We start from the raw sequence: 24,494 nt of genomic DNA, 5'->3' as shown, positions 1-24,494 counted from the left end.
CCGTCTCCTTCTCTTGGTCAAACAATGTATCATGGAGAGGCAGTCCAGTGCAATGGAAAGAGATCTTAACGTGGAGTCAGAGAACCAGTCCCCTGTTCCCTCTGCCTTTGGGCCTCAGTTTCCTTAGTTATAGAAAAAGGGAGATGGGGGAAGGGTTGAAGAATTACAGTCTCTTAACATGAAAACATGTTCCACATCCCTAATAGTAAAAGAAACCAAATAAAAGCGCGCGCTCCCGCCCGCCCACCCGCGCATCCTTCCCCTGCCTCTCAGCAGCTCCCACCCCCCCGGGCCGCGCTGGGGGCAGGGAGGGCTGTCGGGACCGCGCAGCCACGCCCTCCTCTGGTACAGGACCAGCTGGTGCCAATATCAGCTCGGCTGCGGTTGGCTCCGGAGGCTGCGCACTGTGCGGGGACTGCGGTACCGGCTGTGGCGGCGGCGGCGGGCAGAAGCTGCAGATGCCGAGAGAATGACTAGGGCAGCGGTGCTGCGGCAGCCGCGAGGCAGCCCCGGGCGCCGGCGGATCGAGTCCCTCCGCGGGCTGCTGCTGCTGCACTTGCTGCTCCTGGCCCCGCGGTCGGAAGCCTCGGATCCGCAGGTTCCGCTGCTGCTGTGGTCCAGCTCCCCGGGCTTGCGGGCCTCGGTGGAAAACCCGTATGAAGGCCACATCTACACCCGTCCTGAGCTTTACACCTGCCTGGACCCCATCCTGGAGAAGGGCCCGCGGACCGTCCTGCTGATCCTGCAGGAAAAGCTGAGGCTGGAGGATTTCACTGCTTTCGGTGAGGGGCTGGGCGACAAGCCGGGAAGTCCTTTCCCCAACCTGCAGGAAATCCTGGAAAAGGCCCCCTCCTCCCTGGTGCTGCCTTCCGTGGGCTGGTCCGCAGCGGCCACCTTGACCTCCTACCTGACCCAGAAGTTGGGTACGGGGCCTCTCCATGTTGACCAGGCGTCCCTAAGAGAGCTGAAGCTGAACACCACCCAGCCTGTCCTGCTGCTGGTGTACATACCCTCAGGGGCCAGCAGCGACCCGGGGGCTCACAAGGAAGCCCTGGCTAGTCAAGATAAGATCCTTGGGCAGGTGCTGAGCAGGCTCCAAGCAGAAGGGAAACCTTACACAGCCGTGCTCACGGCCCTCCGGCCCTCCAGGGCAGCCCGAGATCTGTCCCTTGTGTCCAGGGGACTGGGGCAGCATCTTCTCGGGGAGGGCCAAGAGTATAAAAGCCAGCCAGCCTGGCCAGCAGCCCTGCCTCCAGTGAGCTACAGCGACACGGAGCCTCGCATCCTGTTCTGGGCCAGGCATTTCTCGGTGAGTTATGACAGCCAGACCCAAGACCTCACATCGCTCACCTTTGGCGCCCCAGAGCTCAACTTGACTGGCTCCAGCTGGAACGACTCCACGGCCCAGCTTGTGATGACCTACAACAATCTCTTTGGGCCCTTCCTGAGGCTGAGGTTCAGTATGATCAATCACTTCTACCCAGGGTCCCACCGGAGCTGGTTCACCATGGAGGGGCTGGAGATCAAGACCCACAACTCCACCGCCTTCTTCAGTTCTGTGCAGGTCATTGCCCCCAGCACCTACTCCTACCACTGCCAGTATGTAAGCAGTGACCCCACCAAATGGGGCCTTCTGATGCCTCACGATATTCGCTCCCCCTGGAGTGTAACACTCCAGGATTTCCAGATCCAGGCTTTCAACCTGTCTGGTGGCAGCTTTTCAGGGGCCAGTGATTGTGCAGCCTTCTTCTCTCCTGCTATCTGGATGGGGCTGGTCTCTTCCCTCTTCATGCTTTTTTGCATTACCTTTGGGGTACATATCATCTTTAAACTCAAGTCCCTAAACCGTTTTGATGAATACAAAGGGGACCCCCTCTTTGAGCCCCTTATGGACTGATACCATAGAAAGATTGTAGATCTAATTGTGCGTCTATTTTCCTGGTTCCCTAATCTTTTCAGTATCTATGGCTCCCCCGTGTGTTATCCTGCCTAACTTCTCCCCTCTCCCATCTAATTTAACAAGCATTTATGAGGTGCTTCCTCTATGCTCGGTGCTGGGGATGTGAGAACAAAAATGAAGGAGATTCTGCTCGCAAGGAGTGAGAGTTGTTTTGTTGCCTACGCATTTGGGAAGCAGCTGTAAATAGTTTAGAGATCTAGAGCTGAGAAGGATCTTACAGGCCATCTAATCTGACTCTCATTTCACAAGTGAGAAAATAGACTCAAAGGAATTAGGTGGTAACTAGTAATATACTTAGTAAGCGAAAGAGCAAAGTAGAATGGGAACCCCTGACCTCCAGCTCCGATTTACTAATTTTCCACTGCACCATTTTGGCTTCAATCTGCCTTTCCTTCCCAAGGAAGGAATTACTATTAATACTAACAGTATTCCCATAACAAATATCCCTCAGAGGAAATCTGGGAGGCCAAAAAAAAAAAAAATGTATAAGAGAGCTTGGCTCTGAGTCTTGGGAATAACTTTAATGAATCCTTGCAATGAATTATAGAGAAAGTACTAATTAATACCCTCTTCCAATCTCCATAACCAAATCTAGATGCAATAAGTACTTTTTTATTAGTTTTATAAAGAGAAATTCCTCATTTAGAAGGCAGGGATTGGAGGTATTGAAATCTATTTTGTATTGAAAGCTATTGAAATCCCTTTGCCCTCTATGCTGGCTGTCTGCTCTTATACCTTTCCTCCCAATCAATGCCTCCCATTAGGAGGTAATAGGTTTCCTTTTCTTAAGATTAAGAAGCAAAGGCTGGATTACCACTTGTTGGTTACAGTATCAGGAAGATAATTATTCAAGGTATGGATTTAAACAGATGATTTCTCAATTCTAAGATCTTGTGATACTATCAAGAAGGGTTATACTAGAGCAGATATTGTCTGCCTGCATGTGAGAGATTTGTGAGCCTGCTTCTGACTATATGGGACTCATGAATAAGCTCCTTGCATGATGGCTTCTTTCCATAGGACGTGTATTTAATCTTGTATGGACTGATTTATATATTTGGTCCCATGAGGATTGATATTCTTTTCCATCCCCAGCTTTTAGTATAGTGGTCTGTAAATAGTAGTGGGGGGGTGTTAATATATACTTTTTCATTAGATTCCCCTTCTTATCTCCTGAGCCATAAGAGCTCAGGAGAGTCAGGGAGACACAAAGGGCTTTCTTCCTTCCTGGCTGTGAATCTCACAGAGTGATTCCAGTTGGGCCCCCAGTGTCAGATGAGAAAAGGGTACAAATGCCCTTTCTCACCTGGCCCCCATGCGGTCGTGATGTGGCCGCCCTTATATTTGGTGTTTGTTCTTATATAACCTTTGATGAGTGAATATTCCCTGGTGCATGCGTCCAGGACTGAGTGTGCTTGTGAATTCCCAAAGTCTGAAGATCACCAGAGGCATGTGAGTGTGGCTTTCTTTCACAAAGCAGTTCATCACCTAGGAAACTTTTGCATCAGAGAATATGGACAAAGAGAATATGGACCAAAGGTGTGGTGCAACCCTGGCAACTATGGGCTAGGAATGTCTGGAAAGTGTGGGGTTCTTTGAAACATAAGACACTGGTATATCGATTTTTAGCACAAAATACTTTCTGTTCTGCTGAAACTTAAATGTTGGTCTCTTAACAGTGCAACCAAGTTATGACAAATCCTGTAATTCCTTTTAAATATATTCTGTGACTGTGTTGTGATTCATGTTCAGCAATTCTTTCAGTGTAGGAATAAACTGTTTCATACCTGATCATTGTTTTTACATTGAGTATTATTGTTTACCTCCTTCGTCTTGGTATTTGCACGTCATAAACAGGCTGCCCCTGTAAAGGTATTGAGGGTTGGGAAAGGGAACATAGTCTAACTATCTCGGGGAGAGCAACAAACAGTATCCCAATACCGCGCAGGATTTAAATCCAACAACTAGTGACTAGAGAGGAAATATAAAAAATTCCTTCCATTGATTGAAAGTTAAGGCACTACGTCACCTCTTAGAGAGGGGAGGAGGGAGGCGAGAAGTCCCACCTCTTGGTGACGTCATGGGGCGGGACATTCTCTCTAAGCCGCCGATCCTCCCGCATCCCTAAATGGCCGATTTCAGCATCTCTCCAGCGGTCTGGGAGGGAGAGGAGTTGTGACGTAGGGCTGTTACTGGGCAGAAGAACTCTCCAGGAAGCCCAACGCGGCAAGGCCCGCCTTGGATCCTCCTCGGTAAGCAGCCGCCCTCTCCACGACCTCTCTCTGGACCTCTAAGGTAAGACCTTCTAGCCGCACGCCGTGTCCAAGGCGACGGCGCATCGGCAGGGCAGTGGGAGGGGCCGAGAACGGTACGTGCGGAGCTCCTCCGTGCCAGAGATGTGAACGGCGGCCGACAAGGCTCAGAAGGCCTCTGGGCCCGGAAGCCGAGAGGGGCATAGATGGGCTGTAGCGCTTTGAGTCACGTGCCACTCTGAGGCCGTCGTGGCCTCACTGTGGTCCTGCAGCCGAGGCGGGGCGGGGCCTGGAGGTGGTCCTTGCTGTCGCGCTCGGCCTCTCTGGAAGCTGCAGTCCTTGCTTCTGCTACGGGCGGTGCCCGTCCGGTGGGGACGATGGCGCTACTTCAGGGTAAGGAAGGACGGGCCTTGGGGTGGCCGGGTCTGGGCGGGGCCGGGGCCTGTCTTCCAGCCAGCAGAGACTGCGGAGCCCAGAGCGAGCGCCAGCGCTGGACACTGAGGCTCGGTCATGACAGGGGCACCCCCAGCTTCGGCGCGCCTCGAACTGACCAGGGGCGGACAGATGGGAGTGCTCTTCCCTGGGCCCGAGGCCGGAGTGCAGAGCAGTCCCTCCTGGCCCCAGGCCTCCGGAAGCCTTTCTGGAGGCCTTGGCTGCCTCTCGCTGCCCCCGACCGCAGCCGCCTGCATGCCGCCGGGGGGTGGGGGCGGGGGACGACGGGAGGAGGGAAGAAATGGGGAGCTGGGAGGGGCGGGGAGGCTGCGGTCAGTTTCTACTGAAACTGACGCCCCTGGAGCTGTCTGGCTACCCCCGCTTTTCTTTCCTCGCGACAGTCCCCGCGTCTGGGAGCCCTCGAGACTGGGCCCCGGGCTGCGGGACATCGAACCAATGCAGAGCCCCGGCTTGCTCCGGCCTCAGGCTGCGGCCCCCGCCACGGGGAAGACAATGAGGCCGTTGATTTACCGAAGCAGGTGGGCGCGGGGGAGGGAGAGACATCCGTGCCCAGCCTGATCCTGGCCGTCCTTCAGCCCTGCAGGGCCTGGGCCATGACTGACCTAGTGCAGGGGATTGGCGTTAGCTGGAGGGGCAGGATCATCCAGCCTCCTGTATTCCTTTGTTCTCTATTCGAACTTAGCTAGCACCTTCGGGAGAGAAGGGATGCGGCTCGGAGCCATCTGCAGCCAGGCCAGACTCCCAAACCAGCGCGCTTGGGTCTCAAACAGCCCACTCTCTGGACAATGACCTATCGCTTTTGCTCTGGAAACTGTCCAGAATTGCCATGGGGGACTCCATGAGGAGTTATAACCATGAGGTTATAAAAGAGTTCCTTTCCCCCGTCACCCAGACCCGAATCAGCCAGAGCAGGCCAGAGACAAGAGAGTCGGGACAAACGAGTTAATTTCAGAATGAGGAAAATGACATTTACTGGCAGAAACCGCCCTCCTTCCCCTCCCTCCTAGAAGGTGTACTTAACCTAGCTAAAGCTAGGGCCACTTATTTACATAGGGCATTAGCCCATAACTTAATCTTTCTTAGGTCTTGAGACAGTTCTCGGTGAGCATTTTTTAAAAATACTATTTTATTTTTCCAAATACATGTAAAATAGTTTTCAACATTTATTTTTGGAAAATTTTGTGGTCCAAATATTTCTCTCTTCCCTCCTCCCCAAGACAGCAAGCAATCTGATATTTTGGTTAATATTTCTTAAGACAACACAAGTATTCTTGGGTGCTGTGGGCACTCATATCACAAGTTTTGGGGAGTCATAGCCACTCCTTATGACACAGAACCAGAGTTCTGTGACTAGCCAGGAGTACAGTACCTATCAGTGACCAGGAGCATGGACTGTGATTATATTATTGACAGTCCTGTAAAATAAAAGAGCCAAAACCCTCAGTGAACACCTGATGCTAGTCCAAACAATACACTTTGCCAAAGGATAATATCATCCAGAACTTGAAGGATTGTAATTATGCCAAGGGTAGGACACAGCTTGTTTGCTGGCACTTAGCTCTGAGAAATGGGATATCTCCAAAATATTTTGACACCCCCTTCCACTTTTTAGTAAGCTGACATGTAATCAGTCCATATTTTCATATAGTTCAAGATCAAGTTTTGATGTTTTTGCCCTTTTCCTTTTCTCCCTTTCATTTATTTATTTATTTATTTGATTTTCCCCTTTTCCTTAACTGTGTAAATCCATGACCTTGGATTGGAACACAAATATGATAGGACACTGAGTTTGGAATCTTTCACATAATCTTTGGAGGACCACAGACTAGTGTCACTTCTGCAATTTGGTCTCAGTTTTTTTCATCTTCTCCCCAGTCTTTTGAGAAAACAAAAACCAAAAAATATATATATATCAGTATGGTTTGATATTCAAAAAAACCCTCCTTTTTCCTTGTCCGAAAAACCCCGAAGAAAATATGCTTCCTTCTTCTCTCTTAATTTCCATACTTTTCCAATCAGAGTTTTTCATGAGTTTTTCAAAATTGTGATTACTCATTGTATTCCTTAGAAATGCTAAGTTTTTAAAAGTTCATTATCTAAATTGTTACTGTATGAATTGTTGTCCTGGTTCTCCTTACATCTCTCTATTAAATCTTCCCAGATTTTTTTTTGTAAGGATCCCCTTCAACATTTCTTTCAGCACAATACTATTCTATCACAATCATATAGGATAAATTATTCAGTTATTTCCCAATAGATGAGCATCCCCTCATTGTTCAGAAGTTTAAAGAGCTTCTATCAGTATTGTTTTATAAAGTATCTTTTGATTCTTTTTTTCAGTTCTGGGTTGGGGACATCAGAGGAACAATTCTAGGTCAAATGCTTTTGCTCATTTTCAGAGTTTTTTGGCCAGATTTTCAGATTTTCCACAATGGTTGACTGAATTCACAAATCCACCAATATTTTTCTGACATCCTCTAGGATTTCTCCATTTTACTTTGTTTGAAATCCTGATCAATGTCTTTGATAGAAAATGGTATTTCAGAATGCTTCTCATTCCCATTTCTCTATTACTGATTTGAAGGATTTTTTCCCCATATTTATAAGGATGTTATTTTTTTCTTCTAAAAACTACCTATTTTTATACATTAATTTATTCTTAATGGAAGCATGAGCCTTATTCTTGGAAATTTGACTCCTTATGTCTTTTTTTTCCCCTTATGTATTTTAGAAAGGCGAACTTTACCAGCAACTCTATTAAATGTAATCATGCACAGCTTTCTGAATTTCCAGAAGAATCAAACCTGAATACACTCTTTCTTGTTGTTACTCATTTTTATTTTAGAAATGTCACCTTTAACCAGAAGGCTTGTGGCTAAATTAATTCTTTCTCCATTACCTGAGTTTTCAGAAGAATTAATCCTGAATACACTGTGTTTTATATTGTTACTCTTTTTAGAGTCATGTACATCTCTTCTTGACCTCTTTTGGCTTTTCTTAAGATACTGGAGTGATTTGCCAGTTCCTTCTCCAGGTCATTTTGCAGATAAGGAAGCTGAGGCAAACAGGGTTAAGTGATTGGTCCAGGGTCACACAGCAAGAGTATCTGAGGCTGGATTGGACCACGATTTTCCTGACTTGAGGCCCAACTTTCTACCCACAGCACTAACTGGCTGCTCCACAGTGCCTGTATATAAGCAAAATGACTTTTCATGTGGTGGTATCCTACAAAACAAAGGAGTTAGAGGTGCCACATCACAGACTAATCTAGATGACAAAGGAGATCACATTTCCAGCTGTCAATCCCTTGCCCCTATCCTCCCCATAACAATCTTGCCTTCCCACCTTCCCTGCTCCCCTTGTGAAATGTCCTGCAACCTCAAGTTTCTGCCCTGCCTATACTTGCTTTGCATCCTAACCAGGCTGCAATTGAGATGAAACTCTCATCTGCATGGGCACTCCCTGGACTGAATGACTAGAGGCTTTCCTAGTTTATCACACTCCTTACAAGTCTTGCAGAAGGAATCTCTCTCTTTCTTTCTCTCTGTTATTATCAGAAAGGTGATTAAAAAGAAAGCTGTGAAAGAGAATCGGGCTCCAAGGCTTCCTGAGGACTTGGCAGGTCATGCAGTGTAGAGGGTCTGCCAAGGGGTTTGGAAAAAGAATGATCATCTCTCTGGGGCTCGCCCTTCCATGCAGCATTTGATCCCTCCCTATATCCCTGGGAGGGAGGGAGGGCACTTCCCAAATGGGCATTGTGAGGCCCAGGGATCTGACAGGGCCAGGGCCAGAGGGACAGAAAGGGCAGGTCTCCAAGCCAGGCCCTCCCTCTTGCTCCTGCCATTCTTCATTATTTCATGGTCACACCTACAGATGGGTAGTGGGCTGCATTTTGCTTGGGAGAAGTTGCTCTGACGAATGAGAAAAGTCTCAGGTCTGACAAACTGTATAAACATTGGGGAGTATCCTCTGTGGTGGGAGGAAAACAAAAGGAACCCCAAGGTCCTCAGCACCTGGGAAATCTTATGGTGACCTCGTGTGCAATCTTTCTGACTTAATATTGTTCTTTCTTTCCAGGAACTCCATTCCCTGTCCAGTCCTGGCAAGGCCAACATGCACAGACTGACGGTTGGTGATGTTCCCCACGCCTGGGGAACCCGGAGAACCTTGGGAAAGGCTACATCTGTAGCCCAGGTTTGAGAAGAGCCCCCAGACTCAGCTTCCCTTCCTGCACATGCTGAGCCTTGACTGTTTCCCTGCCTATGGCCAGCTCTTTGTCAGCAAAGCAGACAGGGCTGCCTCCCAAATGGAGAGTGCCCAAGGCTCCTCGCTGGAGCCTGCTGTGGGCTGGTCTGCAGCTGCCACCTTGATCTCTTAGCTGACCCAGAAGTGGGGAGCCAGCCCTCCCCATGTGGAACAGAGCCCCTTGGAGGAGCTGGGGCTGAACAGCCCTACTCTGCCAAGCTGCTGAGGAGAGGGAGCCAGCCCCTCTTGGGGGGCCCTCCCCACCCTCCCCTCTCCAGACCAGCAGTGGCTCAAAGACATCCCAAGACACAAGATGCCTGGGCTTCAGTCAGAAAAAACAGCCACTCCTTACCGGGCAGCCCCTAGGATGGCCTGGGTGGATCTCTTGGCAGGGCATCTGGAGGGGCAGCTGCTGGGTCAGCCTGGCCATAGCCACCACTACCAGCAGCAGCACAAGTGACTTACAGGGACATGGAGCTGGGTCTGTCTAGATCCAGCCAGGCCTTCCCTGTGACCTAGAACAAGCAGAGAAGGGGCCTGCCTGCCCCCTGACCTGGGGAGTTCCAGAACCCATCTGACTGGCACCAGCTGGAAAGACTTCATGGCTCATCAGAGCCCCTCCTCAGCCCCTTCCTGAAACTCCATCTGGCCATTCACCTTCTAGTCCGGATCAAACTGGGCTGGGTTCACAGAGGCTGCAAAATGGTGTTATTTTCTGACTGGAGTCCAACAGTCAGGAGTGGAAAGGGCTGGATTCCAGGGCACTGGCCCCTAAACAGGAAGGAAGGGGCTGGGGGGAAGAGCTGTTGAGTGACATGACCCTGATTTGTGTCCCCAGGAACTGAAAGGCCAGCCACCTTCTCATCTCTTCCTTTGCTTCCTGATGTGTCTTATTAGCACCTGACAAAAGACAAGACGCCTAAAAAAAATCCATGGGTCAGAGCCTCTTTGAGGCTTAGCTAAGGCAGGCTTGGGGGGAGTTTTAGGTGCGATGCTTGCTCTTCAGATGGGGGAGTTCTCGAGGCTGCAGGGACCAAGCTAGCTTAGGTGGCAGCAGAAACCTTCCTGTCTGCCATCCCAAATGGATGTTGCTGCCTCCCACCAGGCTGCAGGATCCTGGTCAAGAACATGCAGGTAGGGTACTTGGTGGGGAGAGAGTTTAGAACATGGTCCTTAATTCCCTTCCACAGCTGAGACTCTTTGGTTCTGCCCTTCCTAATTGTGTGTCATGAATCTTTCTTGTAAGGGGTGGACAAGTGTTGTCTGCCTCATGGGAGGTCCTCATGGGACCTTGAAGGACCTGCTTCTGGACCCTAGAGCTCCTGGGTGAGGCCCTGACAGTGTATATATGAGCACCTTCTCTGTGGTCCTCTTGGTTCTTACAGATCTGTAAGTGTGGTCGACTGCAGGGACTATTTCTCCTTTTTCCCCCAAGGCCCAGAATATTCCCCAAGGGATGGCCTGTTAGTTTGTGTTTCCCCAGTGGCTAGAAGGACAGACTTGGGTTCAGAGACCTGACTCCAACCCCTGCCTCAGGCAGACACTAGCTGTGTGACCTTAAGTCTTTTCGCACCTCTGCTTGCTCATCTGTCACCTGGGCAGAAGGCTAGCTGCCCCCCCCCCCAGGGAGGTTGTGGGGTTCAGGTGACATACCCCATGCATATTGCTTTGCCTTGCTGCTGCTGCTGTGTAAATACTAGTTACCCTTATGGTCTTAACTGTTGTTTGACAGAAATCTCCTCAGTTCTCTCCTGGGCCAGAGGAGCTCAGTGAACGCAGATACCTCAAAAGATTTTTTTTTTCCTTGTCCCTCAGAATCATCTAGACTAGTTCCCAGGAGTGGGAGAGAGAAGGGGCAGTAGCCCCTTTTCCTGCCTGGCCTTCCCTGGCTGTGGCATCATGGTCCCCCTGCTGTTATTGTGTCTGACCCTTCCTGGTCTTCTCCCCCAGAAGCCCTGCTGGATTTGTGAAGGCCTGACAGTGAGTGGGATAGCTGTCCTGGCTCAGCTGAGTCAGGGCAAGATTCTGTGTCAGGCCTGGATGACCACATGGGGCATATTGTCCGTGGTCCCCACATAGGGGATTTGGTCTTATTTGGTGTCCCCTTTGTCTCCTGCCCAGGACTGCAGTTCTGTCTGCCAGGAGGATTTCTCTCACTGTCGTCTCCTTCTATATATAAGGAAGTCTGCTCCTCACTGTATCACCTTGCTTCTATGTAATACAATTCAAAAAAGGCTTTATTCAGGCCTCTGGGTCCAGTGCTAGGGACAGAAAAATACTTTGAAAAGTCCTCTCTTACCCAACGAGCTAGGAGCAGTTATTTCTCCACTCCTCATCCACATGGGAGATTTTGAGCAGGACAAGACCCTAGTGGCAAGCTCTATGATCTGATCCCTTCATTGCATGCTCATGGAAACTGAGGCCCCATATAGTTAGGCACTTTTCCCAAGGAGAAACAGCTCAGGAAATCTTTGATTGATTGGTCCCTGTCTTCTGATTCCAAATGGAAATTTTATTCTGGGCTGGAGAAGTGGTCTCTCCTGGGGAAGCTGAAGGTCAGTGTGATAGAGCTTAACTTTAGGTCACTGGGACATTCAGTGGTAGCCCATTCCTGCTGCAGGAATCCCAGAAGTGTCTGCTGACCCTCAGAGAATGGGCAAGAACTGTTCCCTTTTCCATTCTAGACAACTGGGGATGTAGAGGGGTGTCTGGGCAATCCATCAATGGAGAAAAATCCTGTTTTGAGGAAAGGCCTGCTCTCCTTCCCACACCCTGTCTCTCTTCCTGTTATCTTCCTCATCTACTACCTGTCCAAATCTCTCTGCCCTTGGAGTGCTTGACCCAAAGCCCCAAGAACCCTGCTGTCCCTTGTTCTTCCAGCATTGTCATGATTGCCTTCTGACAGGATACAGGCTGCTTAGAGGGAGCATGGGTTAGATGCTTTGAGAGGGAGTGTGGGTGTGTGTGGGTGTGTGTGGGTGTGGTAAATGGGTACTTTCCATTAACCATGTATTTTATTTCTGTGTACTGAGGGGTCTATATGATGATCCTCAAGGGGGGGAGGGGTTAATTTTTTTTTTTATGTCCTCACTAGCAGCAAGATTAAAGCTGGGAGGGTTTAATCACTTTTGTAATCACTTGTTAATTGTTTAAGATTCTTTTAATTGTCTGCTGAAACAAGAGTTCAGTAGAATTAGTCAGTACAAAAAGGGCTACTTTCCTTCCCCACGGTGAATCCTGTAAAGTGGTTCCAGGTGGGTCCCCAGAGTTGGGTGGGAAGGGGGACGATTGTCCTCTCTCCCACCTGGCCTCCATATGGCCACGAGGCCATCCCTAAAGAGTGAGTGTGTGTGTGTGTGAGCAGCATGTTTGGCACCTCTGAGTGGGTCCGGGTGGATGGTCCTGAGGCATGTATGGGTGTTATGTGTGGGTTGCGTTTCTGTGGTTGGGTGTGTATCCTTTATTAATAGTAAGTAAATGTGTATCCGGGTCTCCAGCAATTGGCTGGGTTTATAGATTGTAAAAGCTGTCCATGTTAGGAGAGGTCTGTGGATGGGCACCTGGCTTTTCCACAGTGTTGTCTGGTCAGGAAAGCTTCATTCAGCAGAGAATATGCTATCAAACTGTGCAGACCTTGTGATCCAGCAGTGCCGCTACTGGGTTTGTATTCCAGAGATCATAAAAGAGGGAAAAGGACGTACATGTGTAAAAATGTAGCCCTCTCTTTTTGTCGTGGCAAAGAACTGGAAAGGAGATGTCCATCAATTGGGGAATGTCTGAATAAGTTATGACATAAAAGTAATGCAATTATTTCTATAGTGTTCTGCATGCTCTATAAAAATGATGAATAGGAAAGACCTGCATAGATTTACATGAACTGATGCTGAGTGAAACAAGCAGAACCAGGAAAACATTGTACCCAGCAAAAGCAAGGTTTGTGTGATGATCAACTCTGGACTGTTCAGTGAGCTAAGGCAGTCCCAATAGACTTTGGGTGGAAAAAGCCACTGGCATACAGAGTGAGAGCTATAGAGACTGAATGCAAAAGAAAACATACTTTGTTCACTTTTTTTGTTTCTTTCATGGTTTTTCTCTTTTTTGATTTTTCTCTCCCAACGTGATTCATAAGGAAATATGTAAAAATGAATATGTATAACCAAAAAGTTTTTACTTGTAACTAAGGGGAAAATTTTTTTTTTCTAAAAGAAATAATATTGGCCCTGGCAATAGGTCTACATAAAGCTAAGCCCTCTCAGGAGGGGTCGGACAGGACACAGCCCAGGAGGCTCCCCGCCCATCTCCCAGCATTGTCCCTCTTGTGATTCTCTGAGTCTGCGCAGTAGTTTATATCCACACCTCTGCTCCAAGCCTGAATAAAAGACTTTTTCTGGACCCTGTCCGAGCTGCTCTGGATTGTGTCCTCGTTCTTCGCTTCTCCTTTGGGGGAGGTGCGCAAGGGAGGGAGGGGGAAAGGGAAGCAACAGTCCTTGACAAAGAACATCCCGTGGGACGTGGGAGGAAACTGGGGCACATGTGGGACCGGTGGCTCTCCGGTGCCTTCCAGACTCTGCGCCCAGGCCTCAATGAACCTCTCCCCGGGAGAACCTGAGTGGGCCGTCCCAGAGGGGACTTGGGGCAAAGCCAAATGCTGGTCTCCGAGAAGAAAGTCGCCATCCCCGGCACAGTGTCATGGACCAAAAGCGGGGAAGCCCCACCTTCCCATGACGTCATCGAGCTGGACCGTTCCTGGCAGATCTCCAGGCATCCCTGAGTGCCCGTCCTTGAGGCAACTCGTGAGGCCCTCCCATATTTGTCGGGAGTAGGGGGGTGCTGTTGCTAGCTCGAAGAACCTGCCCGTTACTCTCCGCGTTCGCTCTTTGCTACTCTCGATAACCCGCCCAGGGCCTCTAGCATCGGGCCTCAGTATGACGCGCCGTTTCCTTAGCTACGGCATTCTGGGAACTGGGGGTAGGACCCAAAGACCGTCCAAACGGTCCCGTGCCTGTCCTGCCTTGGGACGGTGGTCAGCGAGGCTCAGCCCGCAGCTGGTGAACTGTTAGGCCCGGGAGAACGAGTTCGGTAGCGCCCCCAGCTGGTGAACTGTTAGGCCCGGGAGAACGAAAGTTCGGTAGCGCCCCCAGCTGGTGAACTGTTAGGCCCGGGAGAAGGCGTTCGGTAGCGCCCCCAGCTGGTGAACTGTTAGGCCCGGGAGAAGGCGTTCGGTAGCGCCCCCAGCTGGTGAACTGTTAGGCCCGGGAGAAGGCGTTCGGTAGCGCCCCCAGCTGGTGAACTGTTAGGCCCGGGAGAAGGCGTTGGGGAGTGCCTTAGTCACGCGTCGCCTCCCGTACCGGCTGCCAGTACTGTCCCGACTCGGAGGCGAGACGATGGCAGCGAACAGACCGGGCTTCCCGGACTCTGTTGGGCCTTCGCCTGCCGGGGCGGCGGGCCGACCATGGCTACCTTGACTGTGCTCCGGGCTAAAGGGCGGTTTTAGCGGCTGGGACGGCTTGAGCCCATCCCCAGACTGCAGGGACCTGCTGCCAGCTGTGGGGCTGCGGGGTCCGAAGGTGAGGGACAACACGGGAAACTGAGGCAGAGGCACCCTGACTTCTCCCGGGTGGACAAGCCGAAGGGCTCTCCCCGGGGCCGGAGACAGGGGAGAGGAGAGCGGTCCCTCCGGCCCCAGGCCTCCGACGTATTCCTGCTGCCCCAGGCCGAAGCTGGGGTGGGCCTGGGGATGGAGGTTGGCTGTCAGTTTCTGCTGAAAGCGAAGTCCTCGGGGCTGCGCTGGTACCTCCCGCTTTTCTTTCCTCCTGACGGCCTCCGTGACTGGGGGTGAGGGCCGCGGGCAACGGGCTCCTCGGACCGAACGAAGGCTGAGCCTCGGCTTGTTCCGGCCTCTGGCTGGGCCCCCGCAGCGGGGAATAGGGCCGGCGATTTACCCAACCAGAGGAGCTCGGGGGTGGGAAAAACCTCCGCGCCCCTTTAGCGCCCAGCCCGCCCGTGCGCCGGGGCTCTGCCTCCGGGACTCCTGCCCTGCTGGGCCTGTGTCCTGACTGTCTTAGTGCAGGGGATGGACGTCAGCTGGAGGGGCAGGATCGTCCAGCCTCCTGTATTCCTTTGTCCTCTGTGAGGACTTAGCTCGCACCTGCAGGAGAGAAGGGTGCAGCTTGGAGCCATCTGCAGCCAGGCCGGACTCGGAAGCCAGCGGGCTTGTTGGGTCTCAGAGAGCCCACTCTCACTTTGATCTGCTCCCCTTCTTGAGGCTGTCCAGAATCGCCATGCGGGACTACATAAGGTTATAGGAAGGGGCATTTCCCCCTTCCACGTTTTGCATGCTGAGAAATGTAAGGATTTTCATATAGTCCAACGTGAAACCATGACTAACTTTATAACAAAACGTCTTTTGGTCTTTTTGCCCTTCTCCTCAACTGTGTAAAGCCAGGTCTTTGGGTGGGCATCCAGAAATGATGGACAGGACAGTTGAGTTAGGAATCGGGGAAACTTGTGTCACTCTTGCCTTTTGGTCTCACTTTTCTCCTCTTCTCTCCAAGCTTATGAGAATATAAAATCATTATCACTATGTATTCCAAAATTCCCTACATGTTGAATGTCCAAAAAAATAAAGCACATTTTATTCTTCTTAAGTTCCACAGTTTTCTTACCAGAGGGGGAGATAGTATATTTTATCATGAGTTTTTTAGAATTATGCTTTCTCTTTACTTTGTCCAAGGCTATGATCACTTTCAGAGCTTATTGCTCTGATTTTCAGATTTCTTTCCAGAATGCTTGATTGAATTCCCAAATCTGCCAGGATGTTCCTCACAGCAACCAGCAATTCTCAATTTCACTTTTTTTGGTAATCCTTACCAATCTCACAGGTACAAAATAGTACTGCAGAGTTGTTTTCATTCCCATTCCACTAAATATTAACTTATTTAGAACCTAGCTTTTTAAACAGCATATTCCAGTCCCATATGGGGTCTCATAACTGAATGTAGACATCCTATATTATACTTTATTATCAGTAAGTGTTTAATTTTCATAACAGTTCTTTACATTCATATACTCTGTATCCTGTAAAAAATTGTGGGGCAGGAAGGAATCTAGTCGAAAAAGTTTGAAGAAACCCTGAATTAGATTAGAATATTTTTTCCCATTATAGATATGTTGAATTTCTTCTGCAACCTTACCTATTCTTATACATTGACAATTTCTCAATGCAAAGATGATACTTATTCTTGGCAATTTGATTCATTTCCCTATTTACTTTAGGAATATTACATTTAACCAGAAGGCTTGCTGCTATATTACTTCTTTCTCCATTATCTGACTTTTCAGAAGAATTAATCCTGAATACACTGTGTTTTATATTGTTACTCTTTTTAGAGTCATGTACATCTCTTCTTGACCTCTTTTGGCTTTTCTTAAGATACTGGAGTGATTTGCCAGTTCCTTCTCCAGGTCATTTTGCAGATAAGGAAGCTGAGGCAAACAGGGTTAAGTGATTAGTCCAGGGTCACACAGCAAGAGTATCTGAGGCTGGATTGGACCTCAATTTTCCTGACTTGAGGCCCAACTTTCTACCCACAGCACTAACTGGCTGCTCCACAGTGCCTGTATATAAGCAAAATGACTTTTCATGTGGTGGTATCCTACAAAACAAAGGAGTTAGAGGTGCCACATCACAGACTAATCTAGATGACAAAGGAGATCACATTTCCAGCTGTCAGTCCCTTGTCCCTGTCCTCCCCACAACAATCTTGCCTTCCCACCTTCCCTGCTTCCTTTGTGAAATGGCCTGCAACCTCAAGTTTCTGCCCTGCCTATACTTGCTTTGCATCCTAACCAGGCTGCAATTGAGATGAAACTCTCATCTGCATGGGCACTCCCTGGACTGAATGACTAGAGGCTTTCCTAGTTTATCACACTCCTTACAAGTCTTGCAGAAGGAATCTCTCTCTTTCTCTCTCTCTGTTATTATCAGAAAGGTGATTAAAAAGAAAGCTGTGAAAGAGAATCGGGCTCCAAGGCTTCCTGAGGACCTGGCAGATCATGCAGTGTAGAGGGTCTGCCAAGGGGTTTGGAAAAAGAATGATCATCTCTCTGGGGCTTGCCCTTCCATGCAGCATTTGATCCCTCCCTATATCCCTGGGAGGGAGGGAGGGCACTTCCCAAATGGGCATTGTGAGGCCCAGGGATCTGACAGGGCCAGGGCCAGAGGGACAGAAAGGGCAGGTCTCCAAGCCAGGCCCTCCCTCTTGCTCCTGCCATTCTTCATTATTTCATGGTCACACCTACAGATGGGTAGTGGGCTGCATTTTGCTTAGGAGAAGTTGCTCTGATGCATAAGAAAAGTCTCAGGTCTGACAAACTGTATAAATATTGGGGAGTATCCTCTGTGGTGAGAGGTAAAAGGGAACCCCAAGGTCCTCAGCACCTGAGAAGTCTTATGGTGACCTCGTGTGCAATCTTTCTGACTTAATATTGTTCTTTCTTTCCAGGAACTCCATTCCCTGCCCAGTCCTGGCAAGGCCAACATGCACAGACTGACGGTTGGTGATGTTCCCCAGGCCTGGGGAACCAGGAGAACTTTGGGAAAGGCCACATCTGTAGCCCAGGTTTGAGAAGAGCCCCCAGACTCAGTTTCCCTTCCTGCAGGACATGCTGAGCCTTGACTGTTTCCCTGCCTATGGCCAGCTCTTTGTCAGCAAAGCAGACAGGGCTGCCTCCCAAATGGAGAGTGCCCAAGGCTCCTCGCTGGAGCCTGCTGTGGGCCGGTCTGCAGCTGCCACCTTGACTTCTTAGCTTGACACCCAGAAGTGGGGAGCCAGCCCTCCCCATGTGGAACAGAGCCCCTTGGAGGAGCTGGGGCTGAACAGCCCTACTCTGCCAAGCTGCGGAGGAGAGGGAGCCAGCCCCTCTTGAGGGGTCCTCTCCACCCACTCCTCTCCAGCCCAGCAGTGTCTCAGAGACATCCCAAGACACAAGATGCCTGGGCTCCAGTCAGAAAAAACAGCTTCTCCAGCCACTCCTTACCGGGCAGCCCCTAGGATGGCCTGGGTGGATCTCTTGGCAGGGCATCTGGAGGGGCAGCTGCTGGGTCAGCCTGGCCATAGCCACCACTACCAGCAGCAGCACAAGTGACTTACAGGGACATGGAGCTGGGTCTGTCCAGATCCAGCCAGGCCTTCCCTGCGACCTAGAACAAGCAGAGAAGGGGCCTGCCTGCCCCCTGACCTGGGGAGTTCCAGAACCCATCTGACTGGCACCAGCTGGAAAGACTCCATGGCTCATCAGAGCCCCTCCTCAGCCCCTTCCTGAAACTCCATCTGGCCATTCACCTTCTAGTCCGAATCAAACTGGGCTGGGTTCACAGAGGCTGCAAAATGGTGTTATTTTCTGACTGGGGTCCAACAGTCAGGAGTGGAAAGGGCTGGATTCCAGGGCGCTGGCCCCTAGACAGGAAGGAAGGGGCTGGGGGGAAGAGCTGTTGAGTGACATGACCCTGATTTGTGTCCCCAGGAACTGAAAGGCCAGCCACCTTCTCATCTCTTCCTTTGCTTCCTGATGTGTCTTATTAGCACCTGACAAAAGACAAGACGCCTAAAAAAAATCCATCAGCCTCTGGCCCATGGAGACATGAGCCTCTTTGATTTGACCTTAGCTAAGGCAGGCTTGGGGGGAGTTTTAGGTGGGATGCTTGCTCTTCAGATGGGGGAGTTCTCGAGGCTACAGGGACCAAGCTAGCTTAGGTGCCAGCAGAAACCTTCCCATCTGCCATCCCAAATGGATGTTGCTGCCTCCCACCAGGCTGCAGGATCCTGGTCAAGAACATGCAGTTGGGGAGGAGGGGGGGGGAAAGGGGTGCTGCTAGGTAGGTCAGTGGGTAGAGCACCAGCCCTGAAGTCAGAGGACCTGAGTTCACATCTGGCTTCAGACACTTAACACTTCCTAGCTGTGTGACCCTGGGCAAGTCACTTGACCCCACATGCCTCAGCCAAAAGAAAACAAACACACACACACACAAAAACATGCAGGTGGAGTACTTGGTGGGGAGAGAGTTTAGAACATGGTCCTTAATTCCCTTCCACAGCTGAGACTCTTTGGTTCTGCCCTTCCTAATTGTGTGTCATGAATCTTTCTTGTAAGGGGTGGACAAGTGTTGTCTGCCTCATGGGAGGTCCTCATGGGACCTTGAAGGACCTGCTTCTGGACCCTAGAGCTCCTGGGTGAGGCCCTGACAGTGTATATATGAGCACCTTCTCTGTGGTCCTCTTGGTTCTTACAGATCTGTAAGTGTGGTCGACTGCAGGGACTGTTTCTCCTTTTTCCCCCAAGGCCCAGAATATTCCCCAAGGGATGGCCTGTTAGTTTGTGTTTCCCCAGTGACTAGAAGGACAGACTTGGGTTCAGAGACCTGACTCCAACCCCTGCCTCAGGCAGACACTAGCTGTGTGACCTTAAGTCTTTTCGCACCTCTGCTTGCTCATCTGTCACCTGGGCAGAAGGCTAGCTGCCCCCCACCCGGGAGGTTGTGGGGTTCAGGTGACATACCCCATGCATATTGCTTTGCCTTGCTGCTGCTGCTGTGTAAATACTAGTTACCCTTATGGTCTTAACTGTTGTTTGACAGAAATCTCCTCAGTTCTCTCCTGGGCCAGAGGAGCTCAGTGAACGCAGATACCTCAAAAGGTTTTTTTTTCCTTGTCCCTCAGAATCATCTAGACTAGTTCCAGATGGGTCCCCAGGAGTGGGAGAGAGAAGGGGCAGTAGCCCCTTTTCCTGCCTGGCCTTCCCTGGCTGTGGCATCATGGTCCCCCTGCTGTTATTGTGTCTGACCCTTCCTGGTCTTCTCCCCCAGAAGCCCTGCTGGATTTGTGAAGGCCTGACAGTGAGTAGGATAGCTGTCCTGGCTCAGCTGAGTCAGGGCAAGATTCTGTGTCAGGCCTGGATGACCACATGGGGCATATTGTCTTTGGTCCCAGGGTGGAGTATTCTCCATATGGGGGTTTTGGTCTTTATCTCCTGCCCCGGGCTACAGCTCTACCTGGAGAGTCTCTTGTCTCTTAACATTTTTATTTTGTCGTCTTTAACATTTAATTCAACAAGTCTTTATTAAGTGCCTTTTCTGTGTTAATACTAATAACAATAACAAAAAGCTTTCCTTTTTCCCCCAAGAAGCTGGGAGATGGTCTTTTTCCCTACTCTCACTCATTATCCATATGAAAAAACCTGTTCCATAGTTCATAGTTTGACCTAAACAGGACCTTTCAGGAGAACATATGGATTGACTTCTATTCTCGAAATGTGATCATTGAGGCTGCAGGTGGGAAATGGTGTTTTTTCAGATGAAGTGACTCGATCTTTTATAGGTGAGATTAGAACTCACATCATCTGACATTGCACTGGTTTTCCCACTGTAGTACAGTGTTCCAGGTTCCCTGGGCTTCTCAGGGCTCCCAATCTCAACCTCTGACAAATTACTTCTTCCACTACTGGAAACTGGAGAGGCCAAGGGTGAAAGTGTCAGATACTTTAGCCATGAGTAACTGGATATCTTATTTCATCTCTTGAAGCATCTCCTGCAAACTGCAAGGGGGATAGTTAATTATCTACTCTGGTCCCATTTCTCCCCATCTCAATGAAATGGATTGTATAGACGCATTTGTGTCTGTAGTTGAAAAAAAAAAAAACCCTTTTGAGTAAAGAAGCCACCAATGCTTCCTCAATCCTTTCACTTTTCTTGTCTTCCTACCCTTAGTTTTATTCCCTAATGTCCATCACTGGGTGAAAATGACTCTTGGGCCTCCCCTTTAAGATTTTTTTTTTTTAATTCTTGAATTCAGTTTCTCTTCTATCTCATAGATGTAGACGCTTGCTTCAGACTTGTTACTGTGGGATGTAGAGAGCATTGGCAGAGATTCTCACTAGTGTTGTAGAATTTTAGGTGCTTCTAGCAAGGGTGACTTGGAGCATTATATATTCCTATTTTTCCATGATCTTGTATTTTGTGTCTGTTGTGCTGACATATATAAATCACTTTCAAGAAGGGCTTTCCTATTGTGTCCGCAGCATATAGCACTTGGTTTAAAAAAGAGTGGCTTAATCGCTTCTTGATTAAAGTTACTTTTACTCGTCTGATGAGCCACATGGGCTCTGCAGACTCAACTTAATAGGCTATTTTCTTCTCCACTGTGAATCACAGAAAACGTTGAGGCTGGGTCCCCAGCGTTGAGTGGGAAAGGGGGCAATTTCCTCCCTCCCACCGGCCTCCATGTGGCCGTGGGTACGTGGCTGCACTTATATTTTGCATTTTTTTGAGCTTAGATAGATGGGTATACCTGGTACCCAGGACGCAGGGTGGCCCTCGTAACAGGAGGAGCGGACAGGGCCCAGCACACTCCAGGGTTGCTCCCGGACCTCCCGGAGCTTTTGTTTCTAGTGTTTGTGAGTCTGCACAGTGACTTGTGTCCAGACCTCTTCGCGCCGGAATAAAGGACTTGTTCTGGACTCTCTAAAGCTGCTCTGGCCTTGTTCTTTGCCTCTCTTTTCAGGGAGGCCATCGGGGAGGGGGAGGGCACTGCGGACAACGAGGACTTAAAGCATCGCACGGGACACGGGGGGAATTTCAGGGGCGCACACAGTGCCTTCCAGTCTCTGAGCCTAGGCCTCGATTAACCTCCCTCAGGGAGAGCCTGGGTGGGCCGTCCCAGAGCGGACCTAAGACAAAGCTGAAGCCTGGGCTCAGTGGTCAGAGCCTCCCCCTCCGCCCCGCTGGTCACCGCGTCAGGGACCAGAAGCAGAAGCCCGCCTCGCCGTGACGCCCCTAGATTGGGCGGTCCCCCTCAGATCTCCAGGCATGCTGGGCGTGACTAGCGAGGTCCTCCCATACTTATCTGAGAGTAGGGGGTGCTGTTTACTAGACTGAAGAACCAGCGCGCTCTGGCCCGCGTTCCTCCTCGTTAGGAAGCAGGTAACTGTTCTCGCGAAAGTCGGACCTGCGCGCCGCGAGAGGAAGGGACGCAGCGCGTTGCATGCTGGGGCCTATTCTGACAGAGGGTGGAGAATCTCGTTTGCCCTGCTGTCCGGAAGGGACCAATTTGAGTATCGTGCCACACTTCCTCTGTCCAGATCTCGCTCTCGTCGCGGTTCTCTCGCGGGGCTGGGAAAGGGCCGCTGCTGCTCTCCCCCGCTCGGGATGCTGCGGGCCCTGAGGTCCCCGGAGCCACCCTGGACGACGTATGAGAGGAACCGTGACTCTGCTGCCAGGTAAGGAACGAGGGGCTTTGCGGGGACCGGGCCTGGCCGGGCGGGGTGGGACAGCGCATTGGCCCTGGCGTCCCGGGCCTAGTTCCCCTTGTAGGACTGTGACGTCTGCTGAAGATGTCTGGTTGCCTCTCGGGCCAGGCCTCTCGCTGCTCCAGGCCGGAACCACCCTCACGCCGCCTCCCCTGGGGCACGGGGGGCCTGGGAATCTGGGTGGGGGAGGGGAGCCGCTGTCAGTTTCTGCTGAAAGTGACATCCTCAGGACTGCACCGGTACGTCCCGCTTACCTCCCGAGGACCTCCGCGGCTGGGCAGGATGCTCTGCGGGATCCCGCACAAATGCCCCGCCCCGGCTTGTCCCAGACTTGGGCTGCGGCCCCCGCGGGGATGGCAGCGGGGCCGTTGGTTTGCCGAACCAGGGGAGCGCGGGGGTGAGAGGCCTTCGTGCCCAGCCCACTCTTGGCCCGTGACTCCAGCCCTGCAGAGCCTGTGTCCTGTCTTAGTGCAGGGGATTGACATTAGCTGGAGGGGCAGGACCATCCAGCTCCTTGTATTCCTTTGTCCTCTGTAAGGACTTAGCTCGCACCTGCAGGAGAGAAGGATGAGGCTTGGAGCCATCTGCAGCCAGGCCATACTCTAAAACCAGTGTGCTTGGGGCTCAGCCCACTCTGAGCACTGATCTGCTCCCTCTTTTTTAATTATTATTATAGCTTTTTATTTACAAAACATATGCATGGGTAATTTTTTTCAACACTGACCCTTGCAAAACCTTCTGTTCCAAATTTTCCCCTCCTTCCCCCATTCCCTCCCCTAGATAGCAGGTAGTCCAATATGTGTTAAATAGGTTAAAATATGTTAAATCCAATATATACATATTTATATAGTTATCTTGCTGGACAAGAAAAATTGGATCTTAAAAAAAAAAAAAACCTGAGGCAACCAAACAATATCAGAAAAAGTGAAAATGCTAGGTTGTAATCCGCACTCAGTTCCCACACTCCTCTCTCAGGGTGTAGATGGCTCTCTCACTGAACAGTTGGAACTGGTTTGAATCACCTCATTATTGAAGAGAGCCACGTCTATGAGAATTGATCATCATATAGTCTTGTTGTTGCCGTGTATAGTGATCTCCTGGTTCTGCTCATTTCACTCAGCATCAGTTCATGTCAGTCTCTCCAAGCCTCTCTGTATTCATCCTGCTGGTCATTTCTTACAGAACAATAATTGTTCTGTAAGAAACGACCAGCAGGATGATTTCAGAGAGACCTGAAGAGACTGACATGAACTGATGCTGAGTGAAATGAGCAGAACCAGGAGATCATTATACACTTCAACAACGATATTGTATGAGAATGTATTCTGATGGAAGTGGATTTCTTTGACAAAGACTCAATTTCAATTGATAAATGATGGACAGAAGCAGCTACACCCAAAGAAAGAACACTGGAAAATGAATGTGAACTATTTGCATTTTTGTTTTTCTTTCCGAGTTGTTTTTACCTTCTGAATCCAATTCTCCCTGTGCAACAAGAGAACTGCTCAGTTCTGCACACATATATTGTATCTAGGATATACTGTAACCTATTTAACATATATAGGACTGCTTGCCATCTAGGGGAGGGGGTGGAGGGAGGGAGGGGAAAAATCAGAACAGAAGCGAGTGCAAGGGATAATGTTGTAAAAAAAATTACCCTGGCATGGATTCTGTCAATATAAAGTTATTATAAAATAAAATAAAAAAATAAACTGAGTGGCAAAAAAAGAACAATAATATTCCATAACATTCATATTCCATAATTTATTCAGCCATTCTCCAACTGCTGGGCATCCACTCAGGTTCCAGTTTCTGGCCACTATAAAGAGGGCTGCCACAAACATTTTGGCACATACTGGTCCCTTTCCCGCCTTTAAAATCTCTTTGGGATATAAGGCCAGTAGTAACACTGCTGGGTCAAAGGGTATGTGCAGTTTGATGACTTTTTGAGCATAATTCCAAATTGCTCTCCAGAATGACTGGATCTATTTACAGTTCCATCAACAATGTACCAGAGTACCAGTTTTCCCGCATCCCCTCAACATTCATCATTATCTTTTCCTGTCATCTTAGCCAATCTGAGAGATGTATAGTGGTTTCTCAGGGTTGTCTTAATTTGTATTTCTCTGAATAATAGTGATTTGGCTTCTCCTCTTCTTGAGACTGTCCAAAATTGCCATAGGTGGATCCATGAATTTATAGGAGTACTCCTTTCCCCCTTCCACATTTTGCCATGCTGAGAAATGTAAGCATATTTTCATATAGACCAATGTGAAACCATG

At 49.8% G+C, this 24,494-nt stretch overlaps 1 protein-coding gene across 1 annotated transcript in view; it reads left to right on the top strand.

The window, feature by feature from the left end:
• Positions 1-234: 234 nt before the first annotated feature.
• Positions 235-24,494, top strand: part of LOC127555831 (V-type proton ATPase subunit S1-like) — a 29,347-nt gene continuing 5,087 nt past the window's right edge. The window contains exon 1 of the mRNA XM_051988488.1: positions 235-4,255. Coding sequence (XP_051844448.1) covers positions 470-1,897 — 1,428 coding nt within the window. The 5' untranslated portion in view covers positions 235-469 and the 3' untranslated portion in view covers positions 1,898-4,255. The remainder of the gene's footprint in view (positions 4,256-24,494) is intronic.

The sequence above is a fragment of the Antechinus flavipes genome, chromosome 3, assembly GCF_016432865.1.
Source record: "Antechinus flavipes isolate AdamAnt ecotype Samford, QLD, Australia chromosome 3, AdamAnt_v2, whole genome shotgun sequence".
NCBI lineage: Eukaryota > Metazoa > Chordata > Mammalia > Dasyuromorphia > Dasyuridae > Antechinus > Antechinus flavipes.
Note: the sequence above shows the minus strand (reverse complement) of the source record. Positions and strands in the feature narration are given on the sequence as shown.